At 41.4% G+C, this 18804-nt stretch overlaps 1 protein-coding gene and 1 pseudogene across 2 annotated transcripts; one reads left to right on the top strand and one right to left on the bottom strand.

Annotated features, from left to right (window-relative positions):
• The window catches only part of LOC121582853, a 48477-nt pseudogene extending 45275 nt beyond the window's left edge, over window positions 1-3202 (top strand).
• On the bottom strand, window positions 3200-18754 carry LOC121582852 (LIM/homeobox protein Lhx6-like). 2 transcript variants are annotated; one of them, XM_041898991.1, is made up of 9 exons: window positions 18298-18754; window positions 17446-17520; window positions 16941-17123; window positions 15253-15374; window positions 6841-7061; window positions 5988-6088; window positions 5587-5682; window positions 5247-5436; window positions 3200-4953 (listed from the first exon to the last, which is right to left on the bottom strand). In XM_041898991.1, exons 1-9 carry the CDS (start codon window positions 18451-18453, stop codon window positions 4871-4873), a joined length of 1227 nt encoding a protein of 408 aa, XP_041754925.1. In that variant the 5' UTR covers window positions 18454-18754; the 3' UTR covers window positions 3200-4870. The 2 variants fall into 2 exon arrangements, with proteins under 2 accessions (XP_041754925.1, XP_041754926.1); XM_041898992.1 differs by having other exon boundaries at window positions 5262-5436.
• Between the last annotated feature and the right edge of the window lie 50 nt (window positions 18755-18804).

The following is an 18804-nucleotide window of genomic DNA, read 5'->3' as shown; positions in this document are numbered from 1 at the left end:
GTGGTTTGCAAAATTACCATAGTACAGTACCCTAAAACACAAATGTACCACTAATGCTGACATCACCCTAGTGTAAAATGTTACACATTTGACAAATTAACCAAACAATACAACCATGCAGGCAAAAATTATTTTGGACCTGGTGGATAATATTTTTTATTATTAATTTTCCCAATAAATAATATATCCAAATTAAAGTCCCTAAACTATGTAGAGTATTATTATAGAAGGCTTTATTGCAGGTTGAAATAAGAAATCCACAGTAGGCAAAGAATTTAAAAACACATGAAGTGTAGCCTATGTTAAGTGTTTGGATTCTGAATTTCCATTTATTTCAGATTGCATCGAACTATGGTGGCCACCTGTGCCCTCAAATAGAATTGTACTAGTGTATCAATTTAGCATTGACTTAAACGCTCTGTGAAGCGATCACAATCCTAAGAGGGGAAATTACAGCAAAAATGAAAATGTGTAAATTCTATCTCATTACCATAAGCGCTCAGGAAAACGGTAATTGCAGTGCTAAGACCTCACCACCAGCAGAAACCGGTGCAGAGGTATTAATTGGTTTAAAATAGTGATGAAATGTCCTTCTTGACGGTGACCTCCATTTGTTGCGAAGGGGGAGGCAACAAAACGCGACAAAAATGATGGATAGCCAAGGTTTCGTATGCAGCTGCTGTGGTGCCTGGTGCAACTGTGATTTCAATTGCCGAACGCGTGAGCCAGGTAGAGTGGCGAGAGAGGCGACTTGGAGTGGCTGTTAGGACTATCGCAGGCAATTACACACAATCAGGCGAGAGCTTCAGACCTGTTCCCAACAATGGGCCCAGCGCACACTATTCCCCGGGGTGAGCGCTCAAGTGTGTGCAGCTGCGACACGCGGATTCAGTCCCAACAGAGAAGCTATAGCCTCTTAGGCTACCTCTTGATCTGCAATGATCAACTCATTTCAGCTTTAACTATATGAAAACAATATAGTATCCGTTGTTTTGGTAGTCGAGTCATCCTTGTTAAAATGATCGTCAATTTTTTGGTATGTGATTTAAGAAGTTATTTTCTCCTAATTGTTACCTTGATTTGACTGATGTAACTGGCACTTAAGTTGATTGTGTCCATTTCAAAAGCTTGGATAGAATGAGAATGATATGCTGCTTCTAGTCCAGAGGCTTTTTTTCCGTTTCCCTTGATTAAATGTTTAAATGTTATTTTATGAACTAGGCTATTAGAATAGGTTATGTGTTTATACTACCCTTTTAGTTGTTAGACGAATTGATTGTTTAAAAATAGTTTTAAAAGGTTATTGCTTTATTCTGACATTTATGGTCTTATTTGATTATTCTGAAAATATATATTTTTTTCCTGCAGATGACTATGAACATCAGTGGATTGTGTGCATTTGTCGGAAGAGCTGGGACGAGATCGTTGGACAGTCACCGGAAAACTAGGCCACATTTCAGAACTGGACATTGAGTTGCGGGCCTGAGCGCAAAAAAATAAAAGGCTCATTTATGGAATGTTCAATTTATGGCATGTTCAACTGTGGTGCATATACGCCTGCCTGTGAATAATATTTTGTGAAATATGAAATATCCCACATGTTCGTTTTTATTTGAAATAGGTTTCATTTGACCAGATGCATAAAAACAAAATAGCTAAGCCTATTTCAGATGCACAAAAACATAGTGACGCACATGTAAGGTACTGAAATGAAATATGTGGAGGAAGTCAAGATAGAAGAATATACTAATTCAGTCAAACATTTTCATGCAGAATGAGAAAAAAAACACCAATCCTTGATGTGTAACTTGTAAAGCCATTTGTTTACTTGTAAGGTTTGTCCTTAAATGTCCCTGCTCTGCTCACGTTGTGTGGTGCTGAAATGGCTGTGCTACCAGTGCAGGCCAATGTAATCAGTGTCAGATTGTTCTCTCAAGTGTCCTCAAAGACTCAGCAGCTTAATGGATGCAAATCAACATGAAAGGTTACTTCCTGTTATATAGGCTATGCAAGATATCCACCAGCATAATATACCATTGCCTAGAGGCTTTGTTCCAGTTAGTCTTTTATTTAGATGCTATATTTCTCAATATAAGGCTTTGGATCCATTAATTTTATTTTCTACTATAATGTTGTGCTGTAGTGTGTTTTTGCATATTTTTATATTTTTATGCATGTTACATTTTGTGGTTTTTGAATTTGGGTGTGTTTTTGCACAGACAGACAAGCGTATATTTGTGAGTGAGACATTCAGTCTGTCTTGGCTAATGCTGCCCTTTGAAACAGGACCCAGGGTAGAGGATCAATCTCATGATGCAGCCTGACAGTGACTTCCTGTCTGTGATGGCGCTCAGCTGGGCTTGCTGAACGAATCAGCTGCAGAGTGGTGGAGAAGAAGAGTAGAAGAGAGGAGGAGATGAGTCATTACTGCACACACTGACCCATGAAGCACCCGCCAGCTCAGCCATCGGCCTGTGATTGCTTCCTGCCCCGTACCGGGCACACACACACACTCTTACACACAGACACACAAACTGACACACAGAGACATGCAAGTATACACACGTGCACACACACACAACCAGGTACGTACCGCACATACCATAAAACTTCAATTAATAGCCCGGGCGTTTATTTGCTTCAATCATTGAACACAACCACCAGGCGTCTATGTCTTTAATGCACACAGCTTTTGTTCAATAAAATGTTGTAAAGACTACCACACTGTTTATTGTGACCAGTATGACCAGCATAAACATTATAATAACAAATCCATTGCTCTTCTTGATCTACTTTTGAGCAATCTCAATGGTACTCAATGAAGTTCACTCGTAAACAATTACTTTAGACCCAGCATTTATTTGCTGAAAATGTGTGCCGATGCTTGGCTATTAAATGAGACCGGCAGCTATTTGAGACTGGAAAGTGCACACACACCAGAATCACTCACAAGAGTTCTATATCCACATTTATAATGAGTAGCATAATACATAGCGACCATACAGAGATCAGTTATCCAGCCCCTCAGGAACACTTGATACCAACCACTGATTTTCCCAGATCTGTTTTTAAATTGGCTCCAGTGTGTGTGTGTGTGTATTGAGCATCCTTGCCTGTGGGTTGTTTGGGATTAGGGGCTTAATAGTGCTTCTTGCATGAAATTGTTGTGGTCTAGCTGAAATAAAATTAAATACAAATGTCACATTTTTAAGTCCGTTTTATTGCATTTAGTACACAAAACATTTATGTAATGCACAGTCAATCAAATAAACTTCTGTTTCATTAAATTTTTTAATAAAACGACCATTTTGACAATTTTCGGGAAAAAAAGTGCTTACAGGCTATTGTCTCAATAAATACGAGAACATCGAGGTCTTGTCTCCCTTAGTCCCTTCGTAAACACATGGTCCTATTCCTCACTGACTCCACTCCACAGCCAAGACACAAAGTTACAGTTTCACACAACCTCCATCTCCCCTGTCTGTCTGCCAGTCAGGCTGACCAGCCACAGACGTCTATATACACATCATATCCCTAGTCCGCTAACTGTCATTGTACCACATCTCCATTTCACCGCATAGAAGTGAAGCACACATGCTGGACAATTGTAGAAGACAAAAACAAAACACTGACCTGACATGGATCCTGCACAGACATAAATTATAAATTAGTGACAATACATCTGGTTAAAAAAGGTAGCTATTACATGCAATGTGACATGTATTATATTTTAGTCCTTTTTTACAACTGGAGGAAGACACATTTCAGACCTCCCTCTCTTTCTCTCATACTCAATGCGATTGTTAAACATTTAACAGAGGTATGTCAATGTCAAAAGCCTTACAAGGGTGTTACAGTAAATCATAATTTTACAATTTGGAGCTTCAAATGATTGAAATATCCATATTATAACAATACATTGATATGTATCATCATTTTTGCACAAGAGGATATGGTGAAAATTCAAATCGCCCCAAAAAAATCTTTCAATATTTTCACCAGTAAAAATGTAAAGTTACACCTTGCCACTATTTAAAAAATCATCCTAATAAATTAGAGTTTTTAGTTTTTCTGTGAATTTTTGTGTTTTACTTCAGCTGCCTAGAAATTATTCATAATTCAAAACAACCATATTATGGTCGTTCTGTTTGCTTATCATTGATAAGATAAGGCACACAATCTATCCTCATCTGAGGCTTATATCCTATACAGAAGGCTGCGGGTGACAGTGTATTAACGGAGAGCTGATTACCACATGATTTCAAACAATACCAATAAAAATAAAAAAAATACTCGTTTTGAGTTCGAAGTAGATTGCACACCAAAACTGTCAGTTATTTCACATTCCTTTATGGTATCATCAAAGAGAGAAAGGAGGGAGGTTTCTTACCTCAGTGTCCTCTGTCAAGCCCACAAGTCCAATCCCTTGTCGTTTTTTTCCCTCATAAGTAAATCTTCAGAAATCTGACAGCGCACATGAGGCTGTACTCCTGTTAGCCTGGTCCTGTCACCCACATCAGAGGATGGAGAGAGGAGTCCTTTCAGTCCTGCTCTGCACAAGGAGCTCATAGTCTAGTTGGATGTGTCTTGACTGTGAATAAGTCCCAGTGAGCAAAAGGAAGGGCTCACATCCTCCATGACAACAGTCAGACTGGCTGTATAATCATAATCCTGTTCATAGGAAAAGAGTCGATGAGGAAGTCTCTCTCTCCGTCCAGAGTGGTTAAGGGTGAGAGCTCAAGAGTAGAGAGCTTCTCGATTCATCATGTTTGACCTCTGGGTTCGAGTCGGTGGACGGAGATTGCTGATGGGAGGTCAGGGTACAAGGGTCAGAGGTCGGGGTGGTGGCAGCGGCGGCAGCGTCCGTTAGTTAGCGGCTGAGGGGTAGCTGGGGTAGCGACATGGCTTGATGGGGGTTCAGGCTCTGTGGCGTTAGAACGGAGAACGGGTGGCCTGGAACAGAGGGACACACTTCAAATATTATAACACAGTTAAGCACAGTATCAAGATGGAGGAGCAGTAAAGGAACATACTTAAGCACAGTATAATTTGTTTTATTGTTAGAAAACTTGAACTATTGACACAGCAAAACACAGTCACTACAGAGTAGACAAGGACAAATCACTGTATCTCTCTTTATGCCTTTGTCCTTCCTTTCTAGGAGAGGGAACGAGGATGAAAGCGCTGAAAAGAGAGTCGGTGAAGCAGAGTAGAGGGCTTTGTGAGGATGTAGTGAAGAGACTAACCAATGTAACACTCACTATCGATGTATCCGTGCAGGGCCACCATGCGTGCCCTCTCAGGACTGCCAAAGGGGGAGTAATGCAGGTCGTCGGGCAGTGAAGGGGGCATCCGGGACTGGGGGTGGCCTTGCGGGGGTCCGCTGTGCTGGGGGGTATGCTTTTTGTGTCTTGCTCTGCAGTTTTGAAACCAAACCTATGAAAATGCAATGTTACCAACCGTCATATATAGGTAGCTATATTCTCGTTGTTTTAGGACAATTAGTCATGCATTATCCACGTTTATCCAAAGCAACTTACAATTTCTTTACATTAATACTTTGAGACTGCGTGAACAGACACTCACCTGTATGACTCTCCTGCTTAGACCCGTCATGTCCGCCAGTTTCTGCAGGGTCTGTGCATCAGGGTTGTTGTCCTGTGCAAACTGAGCCTGCATCACCTGGGAAATATTACATAAGTTATTAGAAATATATGACCTCACTGTCAATATTACCAAATTGTATAGTATCAGCTCCAGAAATTAAAACGTCATATTACTGCAGAGATAAACTACAACGAGCCCATTGAAATGAATGAGACATCAAACCACATCTGACAATGTTGCCAACAATGACCATTAGAAAGTTGCTAAGATAGAGTAATCACTTCCCCAGCCTATCTGTAAAATAATGATGATGTATTGACTTATTATTAGAAAGAGAAATGAGGAGACAGGGACATGTGGTTCACCTCTCTGTGACTTACCTGCAGCTGCTCAGCAGTGAAGGAGGTGCGTGCTCTCTTGGCAGGCTTGGGTTGGCTGTCCTGCTCTGATGGCACTGCCCCCTCCAGAGTGATGCCACTTCCTGAGACACCAGGGTACAGAGACAGGGAGAAAGAAAAGGAGGATAGGGAAGAGGAGAGAAAGACAAAAAGAAAGAGAGGGGAAAAAATGGCATGAGATGACGACATTGGTTTAGAGTTTTCCCAGTGAGCAGTGTTATCAAAGATACATCACAATGTTATACGCTCTTAGAAAGGGTTTTACGGGCTGTCCCCATTGGAGAACGCTTTTTGTTCCATGTAGAACCCTTTTTGTTTCCAGGTAGAACTCTTTAGCTGTAGTCCTCTGTAGCTCAGCTGGTAGAGCACAGAGCACGCAAAGGTAATGGGTTCGATCCCCGGGACCACCCATACACAAACATTTTTTTAAATGTATGCACGCATGACTGTAAGTCGCTTTGGATAAAAGCATCTGCTAAATGGCATATTATTATTATTATTTTGGGTTCCATGTAGAACCCTCTGTGTAAAGGGTTCTACATGGAACTCAAAAGGGTTCTACCTGGAACCAAAAGGGTTCTACCTGAAACCAAAAAGTGTTCTTCAAAGGGTTATCCTATAGGGACAGCTGAAGAACCCTTTTAGGTTCTAGATAACACCTTTTTTTCTAAGAGTGTAGTGTATAGAAGCCTACAGTGTTGTGTAACTGTATACTAAATAAAAGTGTATGCATACAGTAGGTTTATCGTTTTGACAGTAACTTTAGACACTGAGATAGAACGTTTTAGACTAGTGAACCCACTGAGAGCAGGTTCTAGAGAGCCCAGTGACTCACCGCTCTCGGCAGCTCGTTCGAGGTTTTCCACCATGGTGTCGTAGTGGATCCTGCAGAGCACCTTCTCCTCTACCAGGCCAAACTCCTCTCCCGTGGACAGCTGCCTCTTGCAGGAGAAGCAGGCGAAGCACGCCAGGTGATAGGCGTTGCCCCTGGCTCGACGCACCCAGTCGCTGGAGTAGATCTGGCGGCCGCACCGGGCACACTTTGTACCGAACTTACTGTGAGAGAGAGAGAGAGAGAGAGAGAGAGAGAGAGAGAGAGAGAGAGAGAGAGAGAGAGAGAGAGAGAGAGAGAGAGAGAGAGAGAGAGAGAGAGAGAGAGAGAGAGAGAGAGAGAGAGAGAGAGAGAGAGTGAGAAAGTGAGAGAGAGAGAGAGAGAGAGAGAGAGAGAGAGAGAGAGAGAGAGAGAGAGAGAGAGAGAACGAGAAAGAGAAAGAGAGAGAGAGAGAGAGAGAGAGAGAGAGAGAGAGAGAGAAAGAGAAAGAGAGAGAAAGAGAAAGAGAAAGAGAAAGAGAAAGAGAAAGAGAAAAAGAGAGCTGTGGCATCAATACTCTGCTATAGAGGAGGACAAAAAAACGGAATAAAAAAAACAATCTATGTGCAGACTTGTTATTATGTCAACTTTATTTATAAAATATGACCGTGTTTATAGCTGAACTGAACTAGTCAAATCCATGAATTTAAATGGATGCACAATGTGAAAAGCAACATTCTGACATTCGGACTGGACCTTTAGTAAATCAGGTATCCCCACCTTCCAATGACTTGCAAATAAATAAATGAAGTCTTCCATATATCACCCCTTTAAAAAAAATACTTTCTACACTTGTTCCACACTGAACCAATCAGCTCTCCTGAGGGCACTAACATTACAGAGATGAAGCAGAGCTTGGCTGATGACATGTTCTGGTCTGATTTTAAGAGAGGGAGAAGAGAGAGAAAGACAGAGAGAATCATGCATTTTTTTTTATATATAGATAGCCTACTGTAGTATCCTTAAAATAAAAAATCAGTCTGTCAATATTGCAGAATTTGGTTTTTGCTTGTTCAGATCATCAGTTTACATTATGAGTTGAATGGAGGTGAATTATTTAATTTCAAACTAATAGGTTAACTGAATTTCTTGGCCTGGCTATCCAGGCTCCATTTTGCCAAAGTAAATGTTCCTACCATCATGATTTTGACATGAAGAATATTTTGCCAATATTATGTTTTACACCAATATCACAGCTGTTAGCCACTTAAGTCTATGCAACGAGGGGCACATATGACAAACTAAAGTACTATCAATTAAGTACTACATTTAGTTGATCGTTTTTGACTGCCTGACTGGCCTGGTCGAGATGTGTCATATCCACCATAAAAGAGGCTATTGAGAGATCAGGTGTTAGTTTGTTTGAACTGGACTTGTCCAGCCTGTTTAGACCCAGACATTTGGGTTGACCCAGTCAGTGTTTCAGGGGCATGGTGGGGCCGATGTGGACGGACAGAGAAAGGCTGTACTAATGGTCTGCAGATGGCCCCTGGCCTGACCATTAGTACAGCCTTTCTCTGTCCGTCCACATCGGGGTGTGTGTGTGTGTGTGTATGTGTGTGTGTGTGTGTGTGTGTCCGTGTTTGCGTGTATGACAAGGAGAGTCAAGTCAGTCTACTAAGAGGAAATGACCCTGTCTCCAGAGCTCAGAGATCTCTCATATAAACACAGTGTCATAAGCATGGTAACAATCCCAAAGGGCTAGAGATGAGGGGTGAAGGGCCAAGTATAAGGGGCTGGGGGAAACCAATCACCAATCATAGCAGACCAGGCATGGAGCAGCAGACTGATTTGGAAGCAGGCAGCATCTCCCCGGCTCAATGCCTGCGTCCCAAATTGCACCCTATTCCCTACATAGTGGCCCTATGGGCCCTGGTCAAAAGTAGTGCACTATATAGGGAATAGGTTGCCATTTGGTATGCAGCCTATCCCAGTTCCAGGATAACGCTATGGGGTTCAGTTAGAGTTATTATGTGCTTGGCTTCCATGCTCCACTGACTCCAGTGCTGAGAGAGAAGCACTCTGGGATACGTGCACAACAAAATGACATGACAAGGTACTAAGACAGGTCTGAGACTGACTGTACAGATCTGCCTGGCTGGCTGGCTGGATGTCTCAGCCTCTTCCCTGGGAAAGGGTACTATGGTACACGCACAGTCACACACACACACACCTCCCCTTCCCTGGCCCGATCACCTAAAATTCTCAGTTCCAGCTACATGCATCTTCAATTCATAGATAGGACTACTGAATGATGAGGGACAGACATAAGGACTGGAGGTACAATATAATAATGGTATTATGCAAGAATACACACTGCTCACAACACATACAAAAGCCTTTGTGAAACCATTCCAGGGTTTATTGTGTACTTTAAACTGACTATCTATCTTTACTGAGAATACAGTGTGTTGATTGATGATGCATTGTGGAGGACAGTTAAGAAATAAATGTTGTGGAACAGAACTGTAATCTACCATGACAGCTTGTCTGCCTCAGACTCTAGGACACAACACCGAAGTGTGTGTGTGTGTCTATGTCTGTGTTCTTTTTCCCGGCGTTCACGCCCTCCTCTCTGCTCCGCTCAGCTCCACACTCATCTACCTACAGCTGAAGAGAAGCACTTGAAGAGGTACACGTTTTGGGGATTCGTTTTGTATGCTCTGGGATTTCTGTAATCTGGGGTAGATCGGCCCTGAGAGAGCTCTCTTTGATTGTGGTTTTCATGGAGAGAGGTAGCTTGGTAGTTAAGAGGCCTATACTGTTGAGCAGGGTTAGAGAGTATATTCATCCCTAAGATGTTTGAGCTTGAACATATTACTGAACATGGACACATTTCTTATTGACATTTCCATGTACATTTTTCTGCAGATACTATTATGAAAGCATTTCAACATGCACTGTTTTTTTTGTCACCAGTCTGAGATTAAGACCAAAATTACCATTGTATGTGATATAGGCATATTTCCTTATCCAAACAGGATAGTTGCCCTATTTCCTACCAGGTAAAAACACCTAATTTCATCCTAAATCAGTAAAGGACAGACACATCCTGATATCCTGAGCCTCGGTGTGTTTGTTTACCTTCCTGACTTCTCCTGTCAGACAATCTGACATCTCTAATCTCTTTTTCCTCTACCAGGTCTGGTTTCACTCACGGCATGCTCCTCTCGGTTGCTACGGAGACCTCATCAGTGCCTGGCAGGAAGCAGGCTGGCAGCGGTGTGGGTTGAAGAGGATGACTGGATAGGCTACATACGGCAGCTCCTCACCCCCCCCCCAACCTCATACACACACACGCACACACCTCCCGCCACCTAGCACCGCTGACCGCCCCAACCCCAACGCAGCGGTGCGGACGGCCACTCAGGTTACCGTGTCAGCATCCCAGGGTGCCCCTGATTGGCGGTGCATTGCAACTTCCTGTGTGGCCTGCGGCTCACGGCAGCACACGGCTCGCAGGCTGGCTGTTTTTCTGTTTTGGGGCCAGGTACTACAGCGTCTGCTCTGTCCCATACCCCTCTGCCCCTGCTCCTCCACAACCCCCCTCAGGCAGAGTAAACCCACTCTGATTTCCTGCTATTACGCCCGATTACAGCAGCTGTCAGTCCAGAGCCAGATGAGAGACTGACACAAATGATAAATATCTCCTTGTTTTTCTCTCCAGAGCCAGAATGAGGAATGAGTGACGCCCAGCCCTGTCTGGTCCTCAGAACTCACTACAGTCTAACCCTTTATACAGGCCTAGCAGGTAACCTGGTTAACACCGGTGAGGTTGAATGTCAAGCTGCACAGTGGAAAAGGGAGAGATAATTCAATCTAACCCTCTCTGCAGAAGAGCAATAAATTCAGTTTGACAGTTTTATACACACCTGACCAGTCACTGGTTAAGATTGTTGTAAACAAACGAACTCCGCATATGGGGATGCTTCTGGTCCCAACCACAACAATACCACATCATACCTCACTAATATCCTTCATCACTATGGCTTTCAACCATGTCCATTTCACAATACAAAATCCCCCATCTTTGATTTTAATTGCTGGCCCCACTGGAGGGAATAGAAGTATTTGGGGTTTCAGGGTAAATGGGGACGGGGCCAAGGGAGCTTTATGCTGATATGGGTCACATATCACATTATTATTGTATACCAGAATGCACACACAATTTCCATGTTGTAACAAACTTCACCTTAATAATTGACAGCTGGACAAGAGTAAACACACAAAGGCCTTTGTGTGGAAGTAGGCACGGTCACTTTTACATAAGCAGGTTCCAATGGCAGGCGCACACACACACACACAACGCACCTGATGTGGACAGAAAGATCAGGCATTTTCCCTAAGCGCCTGTTGGAACGGGAGGGCCAGAGACATATAGTGATCCCTGTGTGTGTGTGCGTGCGCACGCGCATGTGTGTGTGATGTATAGGTCTGTGTCGGTGTGTGTGGAGTCTGTGCATGTGTATGTGTGTGTGTGTGTGTGTGTGCATGGGTGCGTGTGTGTGCACGTGAATGCGTGCGTGCATGAGTGTGTTTTCCTGTGTGCGTCTATGTGTGTGGAGTGTGACAGGAATCACGTTCAGAAACACGTTAACACGGACAACGCTGGGCGATGGGTGCTGGGCTGGGGGCTTTAATTGCTGGTGATTATAAACCTCAGACCAGTGGCTCTGTATCAGGTTACCATCAGAAAAACACCAGGCAGGCAGACCCAACTCACTGCTCACTCCTCCTCACAGCTCTGTGCTGTGCTGGTGTTGCTGAATTCTCACAGCAACAGTGCCAGTATGAACCCCATCTCACCCCCCACACATCCCACACCCCCAAGCAGGGTCACTCCCTTCACCTCTCTGACGCAAGCACATGCACATTCACACACACCTCTCTTTCTGCAGGACCTGTTGCCATCCTCTGAGGGATTGGAGTCAGTGCAGGGAGATGCTACTGTGCCCACTGACTATGACTTTGCTATGACTAAACTGTTCACACGCGCGCGCACACACACCGATGCACACACACGTGCACGCACACACACACAAAGAGATGCCACCGTGCCCACTGACTGTGGCTAAACTGACTGTCGGGATAAACCATTCCCAGGCTCCCTCTCAAGCTTGGAACCATTAAAGCCCTTTCACTATGTCCACAATAATACATTAGACAGTCAATCACATTCTGCCTCTAGTTATGTTCCCAACATGCCACCATACTCTGTGGCTGTGTCTCAAATGGCACCCTATTCTCTATAGTGCACTACTTTTGTACTATATAGTGCACTATATTTGCACTATATAGGGAATAGGGTGCCATTTGGCACACAATTTTGTGTCCGTCTCCAGGAAAAATGAATCTCTATGATGTGGAATTATTCCAGAGTAAAATAAATAAAACAAGAAACTACCCGTTTAGAATGTTTGGGTGACTCCTCTTTCCAACAGCAGATGGTCGTATTTCTTACAATAATGGGATTTAAAAAACTTGCCAACAGTTAAGTTCAAACGCTTTTTTGTTAACGTTTTTGAATATATTTTTGAACACCATAAAACTACACAACCCGCATCTCACGTGAGTGGACACTAATAATGAAGGAGAAATACTGGAGGTTCTGTGGGTTGTATTGTGTGGTGTATGGTGGACTCCTTTTTCCTACAACAGATGGTCGTACTGTATTTCTTACAATATTCAACTTTACCAGCTTAATGTACACATTTTTTCAATAATCTGGAAAACTTTCCATAAATATAAACCAATATGTAATTGTAAATATTTCAACATATCGGTCAGTAATAATTAAATTACAGGCAATATTATTCTGCAATTATCTCAGTTTAAAATATATGGCCTTGCTCAGCTGTAAAGCAATTCCCTCTGCAGTTTATTATGAATGGAACAATATAGTATGTAGCAATTCTGAGCCAGAAGAGATCAATATAATTAGTTATTAATGACAAACTCCATGTGATACTCTCAGGATGCATAGAGCTTTTAGTATATTAACTCCAATTAACATTATCTCTATCTATTAAATAAGAATCTATAGTCAGATAGTGTTTCACATTTATCCTGCATTATGAGAGAACATTTCATGGCTCATTTGAGCTTTGCAATCATAGTAGCTCAATATTGATCATTTTCTCTTGTAAACTCCTGAGTGGAGTTATGTCTCCTGTGTCTCCTGAGTGGCACAGTGGTCTAAGGCACTGCATCGCAGTGCTAACTGTGCCACTAGAGATCCTGGTTCGAATCCAGGCTCTGTCGCAGCCGGCCGCGACTGGGAGACTCATGGGCGGCGCACAATTGGCCCAGCGTCGTCCAGGGTAGGGGAGGGAATGGCCGGCAGGGATGTAGCTCAGTTGATAGAGCATGGCGTTTGCAATGCCAGGGTTGTGGGTTCAATTCCCACGGGGGGCCAGTATAAAAAAAAAATATGTATTCACTAACTGTAAGTCGCTCTGGATAAGAGCGTCTGCTAAATGACTAAAAATGTAAATGTAAACATATTACACATGCATCACATAAAAAAATATATCATGTTTACACTCCCTGCATGTATCTCTGATGATGTTAATCTATTACTAAAGTCCAGTAATACATTATTGGTTGACATTGACTCCTTTTAGTTCTGTGGTCTAAGCCTTGATGTTGATCTGATAACTACACTCGACGCCTGCATGCCGTAGCACAACACAAGTGTTGATGTTCCTATCTCAATAGTTCCACTGTGCTACACAGGGACCGGGTCTCTCTGTGAAGGGCTTTAGATGAAACATCTTGTGAAGCATCACTTCAGATTATTAGCCTAACACAGAAACTAAACCTTCTGAGGCAGCAGCTCCTAAAACACAGTATCGACTTTAAAGGGCCAGTCACTTCACATTGACTGAAAATTGATGCAGAGGAGAAGAGGCCTGGCCAATTGAGAGCTTGCTTTCAGGCACTGTGTTGAGTGCTCTGCAATCATGGTACACTGGAGACACACATGCTGCATGAGACTTCACAGTTTAGCTTTAGCCGAGGTGTGTTATTCTTACTCTGCAGTGTATGTACTGTGTGTGTGTGTGTGTGTGTGTGTGTGTGTGTGTGTGTGTGTGTGTGTGTGTGTGTGTGTGTGTGTGTGTGTGTGTGTGTGTGTGTGTGTGTGTGTGTGTGTGTGTGTGTGCGTGTGCGTGTGCGTGTGTATGTAACTACAGGTATTTGTAAATATTGTGTCAAATGTGTTATATGAATGAAGCTGGTAAAATATAAATATATATAAATATACAATATTATAGAAAATATAACAGCATTGACAGCATTGAAAGCAATTATGTTGTATGTATATTTTGTGTGTTAAATCATGTGGAAAAATATGAAACTATAAACAAATATAATAGCATTGAAAGCAATGATGAATGGTGTTATTGTGTATAGGAACTGTAGAAATGGTGTGTAACAACATGCTATGATAATAGCCCAACAAATTGTAGTCTTGGGGTAGCGCTGATTAGAATCGTTATCAGTAAATGTAACTGTGAATACCTTCTCATGTCTTCTGTTAGACAATCACAGGAAATCATTCCAGAGATTAGTCTTGATTTTATTTGGTAATAACTCATACATGTTTTGGTATGTATGAGATTATATAACAATATAACAACAGATTAGATAACAATAGAATAACAGATAGTATCCTACAGTATCATTCAAGCATTTCGCTACACCCCCAATAACATCTGCTAAATGTGTATGCGACCAATAAAATGTGATTTGATTATATAATCAGATTATAATTCGTTGATCTCACTTTGCTTTTTAAATCAAGAGACTGGCTGAGCTGACGATCTGTGGACTATGATTTAAAAAGTGTAATCCTGTACAAATTAAATCGTGGTATATGTCGTAACATCATTATTATTGATGTGGTATTGGTGTTGTTGTTATAAGACCTAGTGGCCTAGGCCCTATGCAATCGCTTATTGTTGTTGTTGTTTTTTTATATGATTTAATACATTTATTATTCAAAACTGTAAGGCAAAGAAGCATGGGCATTGCCCAGTGTTATGCGCATTGATCGTCATCTTCATCTTTAAATGCGCGTATAATATCCCAGCAATTTATAATTCCTGCAAAACACGTCTCACTGCACGCCCCACAACAAAAGTCTATACTAGCAGAATTACATTTATTTTACAACACCTCAATATTTAGCCCGACGGTGTAGCCTCAACAATGGGATTCATAAAAAGTGGCTATAGTTAACTCCTACCCCTATTTTGCTTATAAGCTTTTAAATACCATTTTAAACACCGACATATAAAATGAGACAACCTGCATCTCACAGGCGGCAGCAAACATTAATCATATTTTGAAAACAAAGTCAAAAACTTACCCTACCTGAAATAATCCATTTTACAGAAGACCTCTTTGTTTTTGATGTAACAGCTGTTGTGTTGACGCAACGACGTCCGGCAGACAGAACACTCTAGACACCTCACGTGCCAGATCAAGTTATTCACCTGCAAAACAAAACAGTGGTAAAAAAAAAACTACTTCAATAATAATAATTATTATTATTATTATGATAATAATTATAATCATCATAGTAATAATAATTATAACAATATGTCTGTACATAGCCTATGTGAAATCAAACTGAATCGGGTAAATTACATGATTTCTCAACTAGTAGCCTAGGCTAAACTATTTAAATAAATGAAACGTCCAATTGTAGCCAATAATAACAAAAATAATCAACTGTAAAAAGAGCATAATTCATGTAGGCTATTATGCACTTTGCAATTGATTTTGTTCCCATACAAAAAAACATCCATGACTTAGTTGGTATTTTGGTGGAGCTACAAAGATAGTATGACTTTTATGATAAATATGTTTCCCTCTGTCCGGTAACTTTCAATTTGATTACGCATGTAATGGCCATTGGGCAATTTGAATTCAGCTAGATTGTGTACTCATTGATAAATTGTGCGTACATATGCAGACCATGCAAAAGGTTTTAATATTGTTTATTTTATTATTGCCTTTAAAGTTAAAAATATTCCTAAACCTTACATTTCGTTGAAGGATAATTCAGATGTAAATAAATAATATGATATCTTATAATTGTTTTGTTCTTTTCGATGTTTGTCCGTGTAGTGTAGCCTACATTAGGAGGCTAATGAAATATCCGCATTAAGATATACAACAATTATTCTATAATTACTTCGTTATCCTTATAAGAAAATGGATCATGTGCAAAATAAAGAGGTATGTCCGTTTAGGCGTTTAGGTTATTAAACAGAAAATAATATTACAGCGGGAATTGGTGAAGTGGACCATTGGGTCTGTTTTATGAGTGAATTTCAAATTTCATCTTTATGATCAGCTAATATTACGGCAGAAATCCCATACATCAAATATCATAATGCTATAGGTTTTCTGAATAAATGTTTTATAGAAGCAAAATGTTCATATCATTTAATAATAAATAGCCTATAAATAATCAATTTAAAGATGAATATAGTTATGATTTTAATTAACATGCATCGTTTCCTGATAAAATTGTTTCCACAAGCCTCGTTTTCATATAAAGACTTAAAACAAATGGAGGCAGATAGCGGAATAATGATCACCGTAGTTTAGTAACACACACTTCCTGCAACTCTGCAAAGCACACCCAGCCAGTTGTTTTTACTTGGGAGCACGCGAGGCGAGGCTGGGCGTTGTTCTTGATGTGAAGTTCAAAGACAGAAAAACCATAACATGATGTATGACCCTGGCCCATCTATGCTACTGTCATTTCCTTTGTTTAGAATATATTATTATGTTCAAAACAGTGGAGCTTCAGAAGATAAACACTTTAGCCTACTAAAACTCCATAATTCGGAGTTTGATTTGATTTATATTCATATTCATATTTAAACATAAGGAAGAAAATAAAGTCAACGTGGATGTAGCTTGGGCTAAATACATCAAACATGTTAGGAAAGTTGTAAGTTAAAAAGGATTTTCCATTTTTACGTTCGCAAAAAAAGAAATCATATGCGGTTTAGCCTTTTCATGACCGATAACGCGCGCACTCGCACCTTGAGAAGGTATCTGTCCAGGATCTCCAAACCACAGCTCGCACACACGTTCTTCCCCGTGGACGGAACGGAGGAGGCGGTGGAGATAGGTGAGCAGATATACGGGGTAGAGGGGGGACTTGGGGAGGAGCGCGTGTCCTCCCTCTCCATGTTCGATCGGTGGGATTCTCCGTCTGAGTGAGACTGCACGAGAAACAAGACAAGAAGAAGGATATGGATACATCTGGACCACAATATTTGAAATATTACAGCCAACAGGCTACTTCATGACCCAAGTCATGTTTAGCATAGAAAAGCATCTTGAGGCTCGCTATCAGGGTCACCAAAAGCACTGACATATGCCACATGTATGGTTTATATGTTGCATAAATACTTGACAGGCAATAGACAACTAATAGCAATAACATTACATTTTACGCATGGCAATAATTTAAGCTTCAGATGCTATAATAATACAATGCACACATTGCAAATAATGCATTATAACGTTTACATAACTTCTCACCATGACGTGTGTGTATTTGGCTTCCACACAGCGCGAGGCACCCGGTGTACTCTGCGGCGTTTCTGGAGAAATCACCTACAAGACAAGATTCAACAGCAAGTCGAAGTCAACTCGCGGCTAAAGTACTATCCATCTCCAGCCATGAAATCCTTGAGAGACATTGCAGCCCTGCAGCTATATAAAGCATCCAAACAATAACTCCCGATTTTAACTGTTGTGGGCTATTTAGGGCACTGCAACAAAGACGCCGTTTTCATGAAGCTATTTCAATTTGGATTGATTTTTCTCTGCACTTAACCCATGCCTCTTAAAGTCATCGTGTTTTCCTCGCAATCCAGGGAACCGAAAAAAACTACCTGCAATTACAAATAGCTTGAAATGCTCACGATAAGAGGAGACCCGGAGTGTCAATTTCAACTGTCAATCAGAAAAGGCAACGGGCCACCCAAAGAATTGCAAATTTGATTTTTAATGGCAGTAATTAAAATCTAATTCTTCTCTGGCGAATTGGCATGTTGAAGAGGGTGGACTGCAAATCACACTATTCACAATAGACGCGCTTGTCTCTTCGTGGCGCGAGGCGCAGCTGATCTTTGTACACAACCAGTGATTCTTATGATATCAATTTAAGACACACATAAAAACAGTTGCAGTTAAGAAAGCAACATGATGACAGCAGATAGATTACCAGTAAGATCCTAGTGTAGTCTATACAATGGTATCAACCAACAATATGTGGGTATCTTAGACATGCATGCTAAACCAGAAAGCAAGCTTGCATATCCAAATGCTTTTTACGCTTGTATTTTACGCATAGGTTATCTTTGTAGGCTATTGTTTTCTTCACATTACCTGTTTTGAGGGAATTCCTTCGGATAAAAACTTATTTCCCTCTGGTAGAGGGGCCAAAACCTCATTTTTCCAATACATGAACGCACTTGGGATTCTGATAGAACGTAGGATGAGTTCCCTTCCCAAGCTCGGAGTTTGAACTGATTTCACTTTCATGCAAAAAATATGCGCATCAATTGTATTCTCCGTGCCATGGATTTGCAGGGTTAATACACTTCTTGTTTTGAACCCACAGCGTGTTTTACTTCTACCCACGATCGACGCAACGGCCTCCCAGCACACATGCGAGTGGAGTTTTGCTTTTCAGAAAGCCTTATTTAGAACACTTAGAAAATTCTTCCTTCCCTTTTTTTCCCTCAGTTAGGGATGGAATTGCTGACTACAGGAAGTAGGTGGGTTGGCAGGTTTGCTCCAGATCTGCAAGAACGCGAGACACAACTAGTGAGCGCAGGGTCGGGTACCGTCTCTCCAAGTGCAACTCGTCTGAAGTGAAAGTTTAGTTGCGCC

Source organism: Coregonus clupeaformis, chromosome 15 (genome assembly GCF_020615455.1).
Source record: "Coregonus clupeaformis isolate EN_2021a chromosome 15, ASM2061545v1, whole genome shotgun sequence".
Classification (NCBI taxonomy): domain Eukaryota; kingdom Metazoa; phylum Chordata; class Actinopteri; order Salmoniformes; family Salmonidae; genus Coregonus; species Coregonus clupeaformis.
The sequence above is the reverse complement of the archived record's forward strand: the minus strand, read 5'-3'. Positions and strand labels throughout refer to the sequence as shown.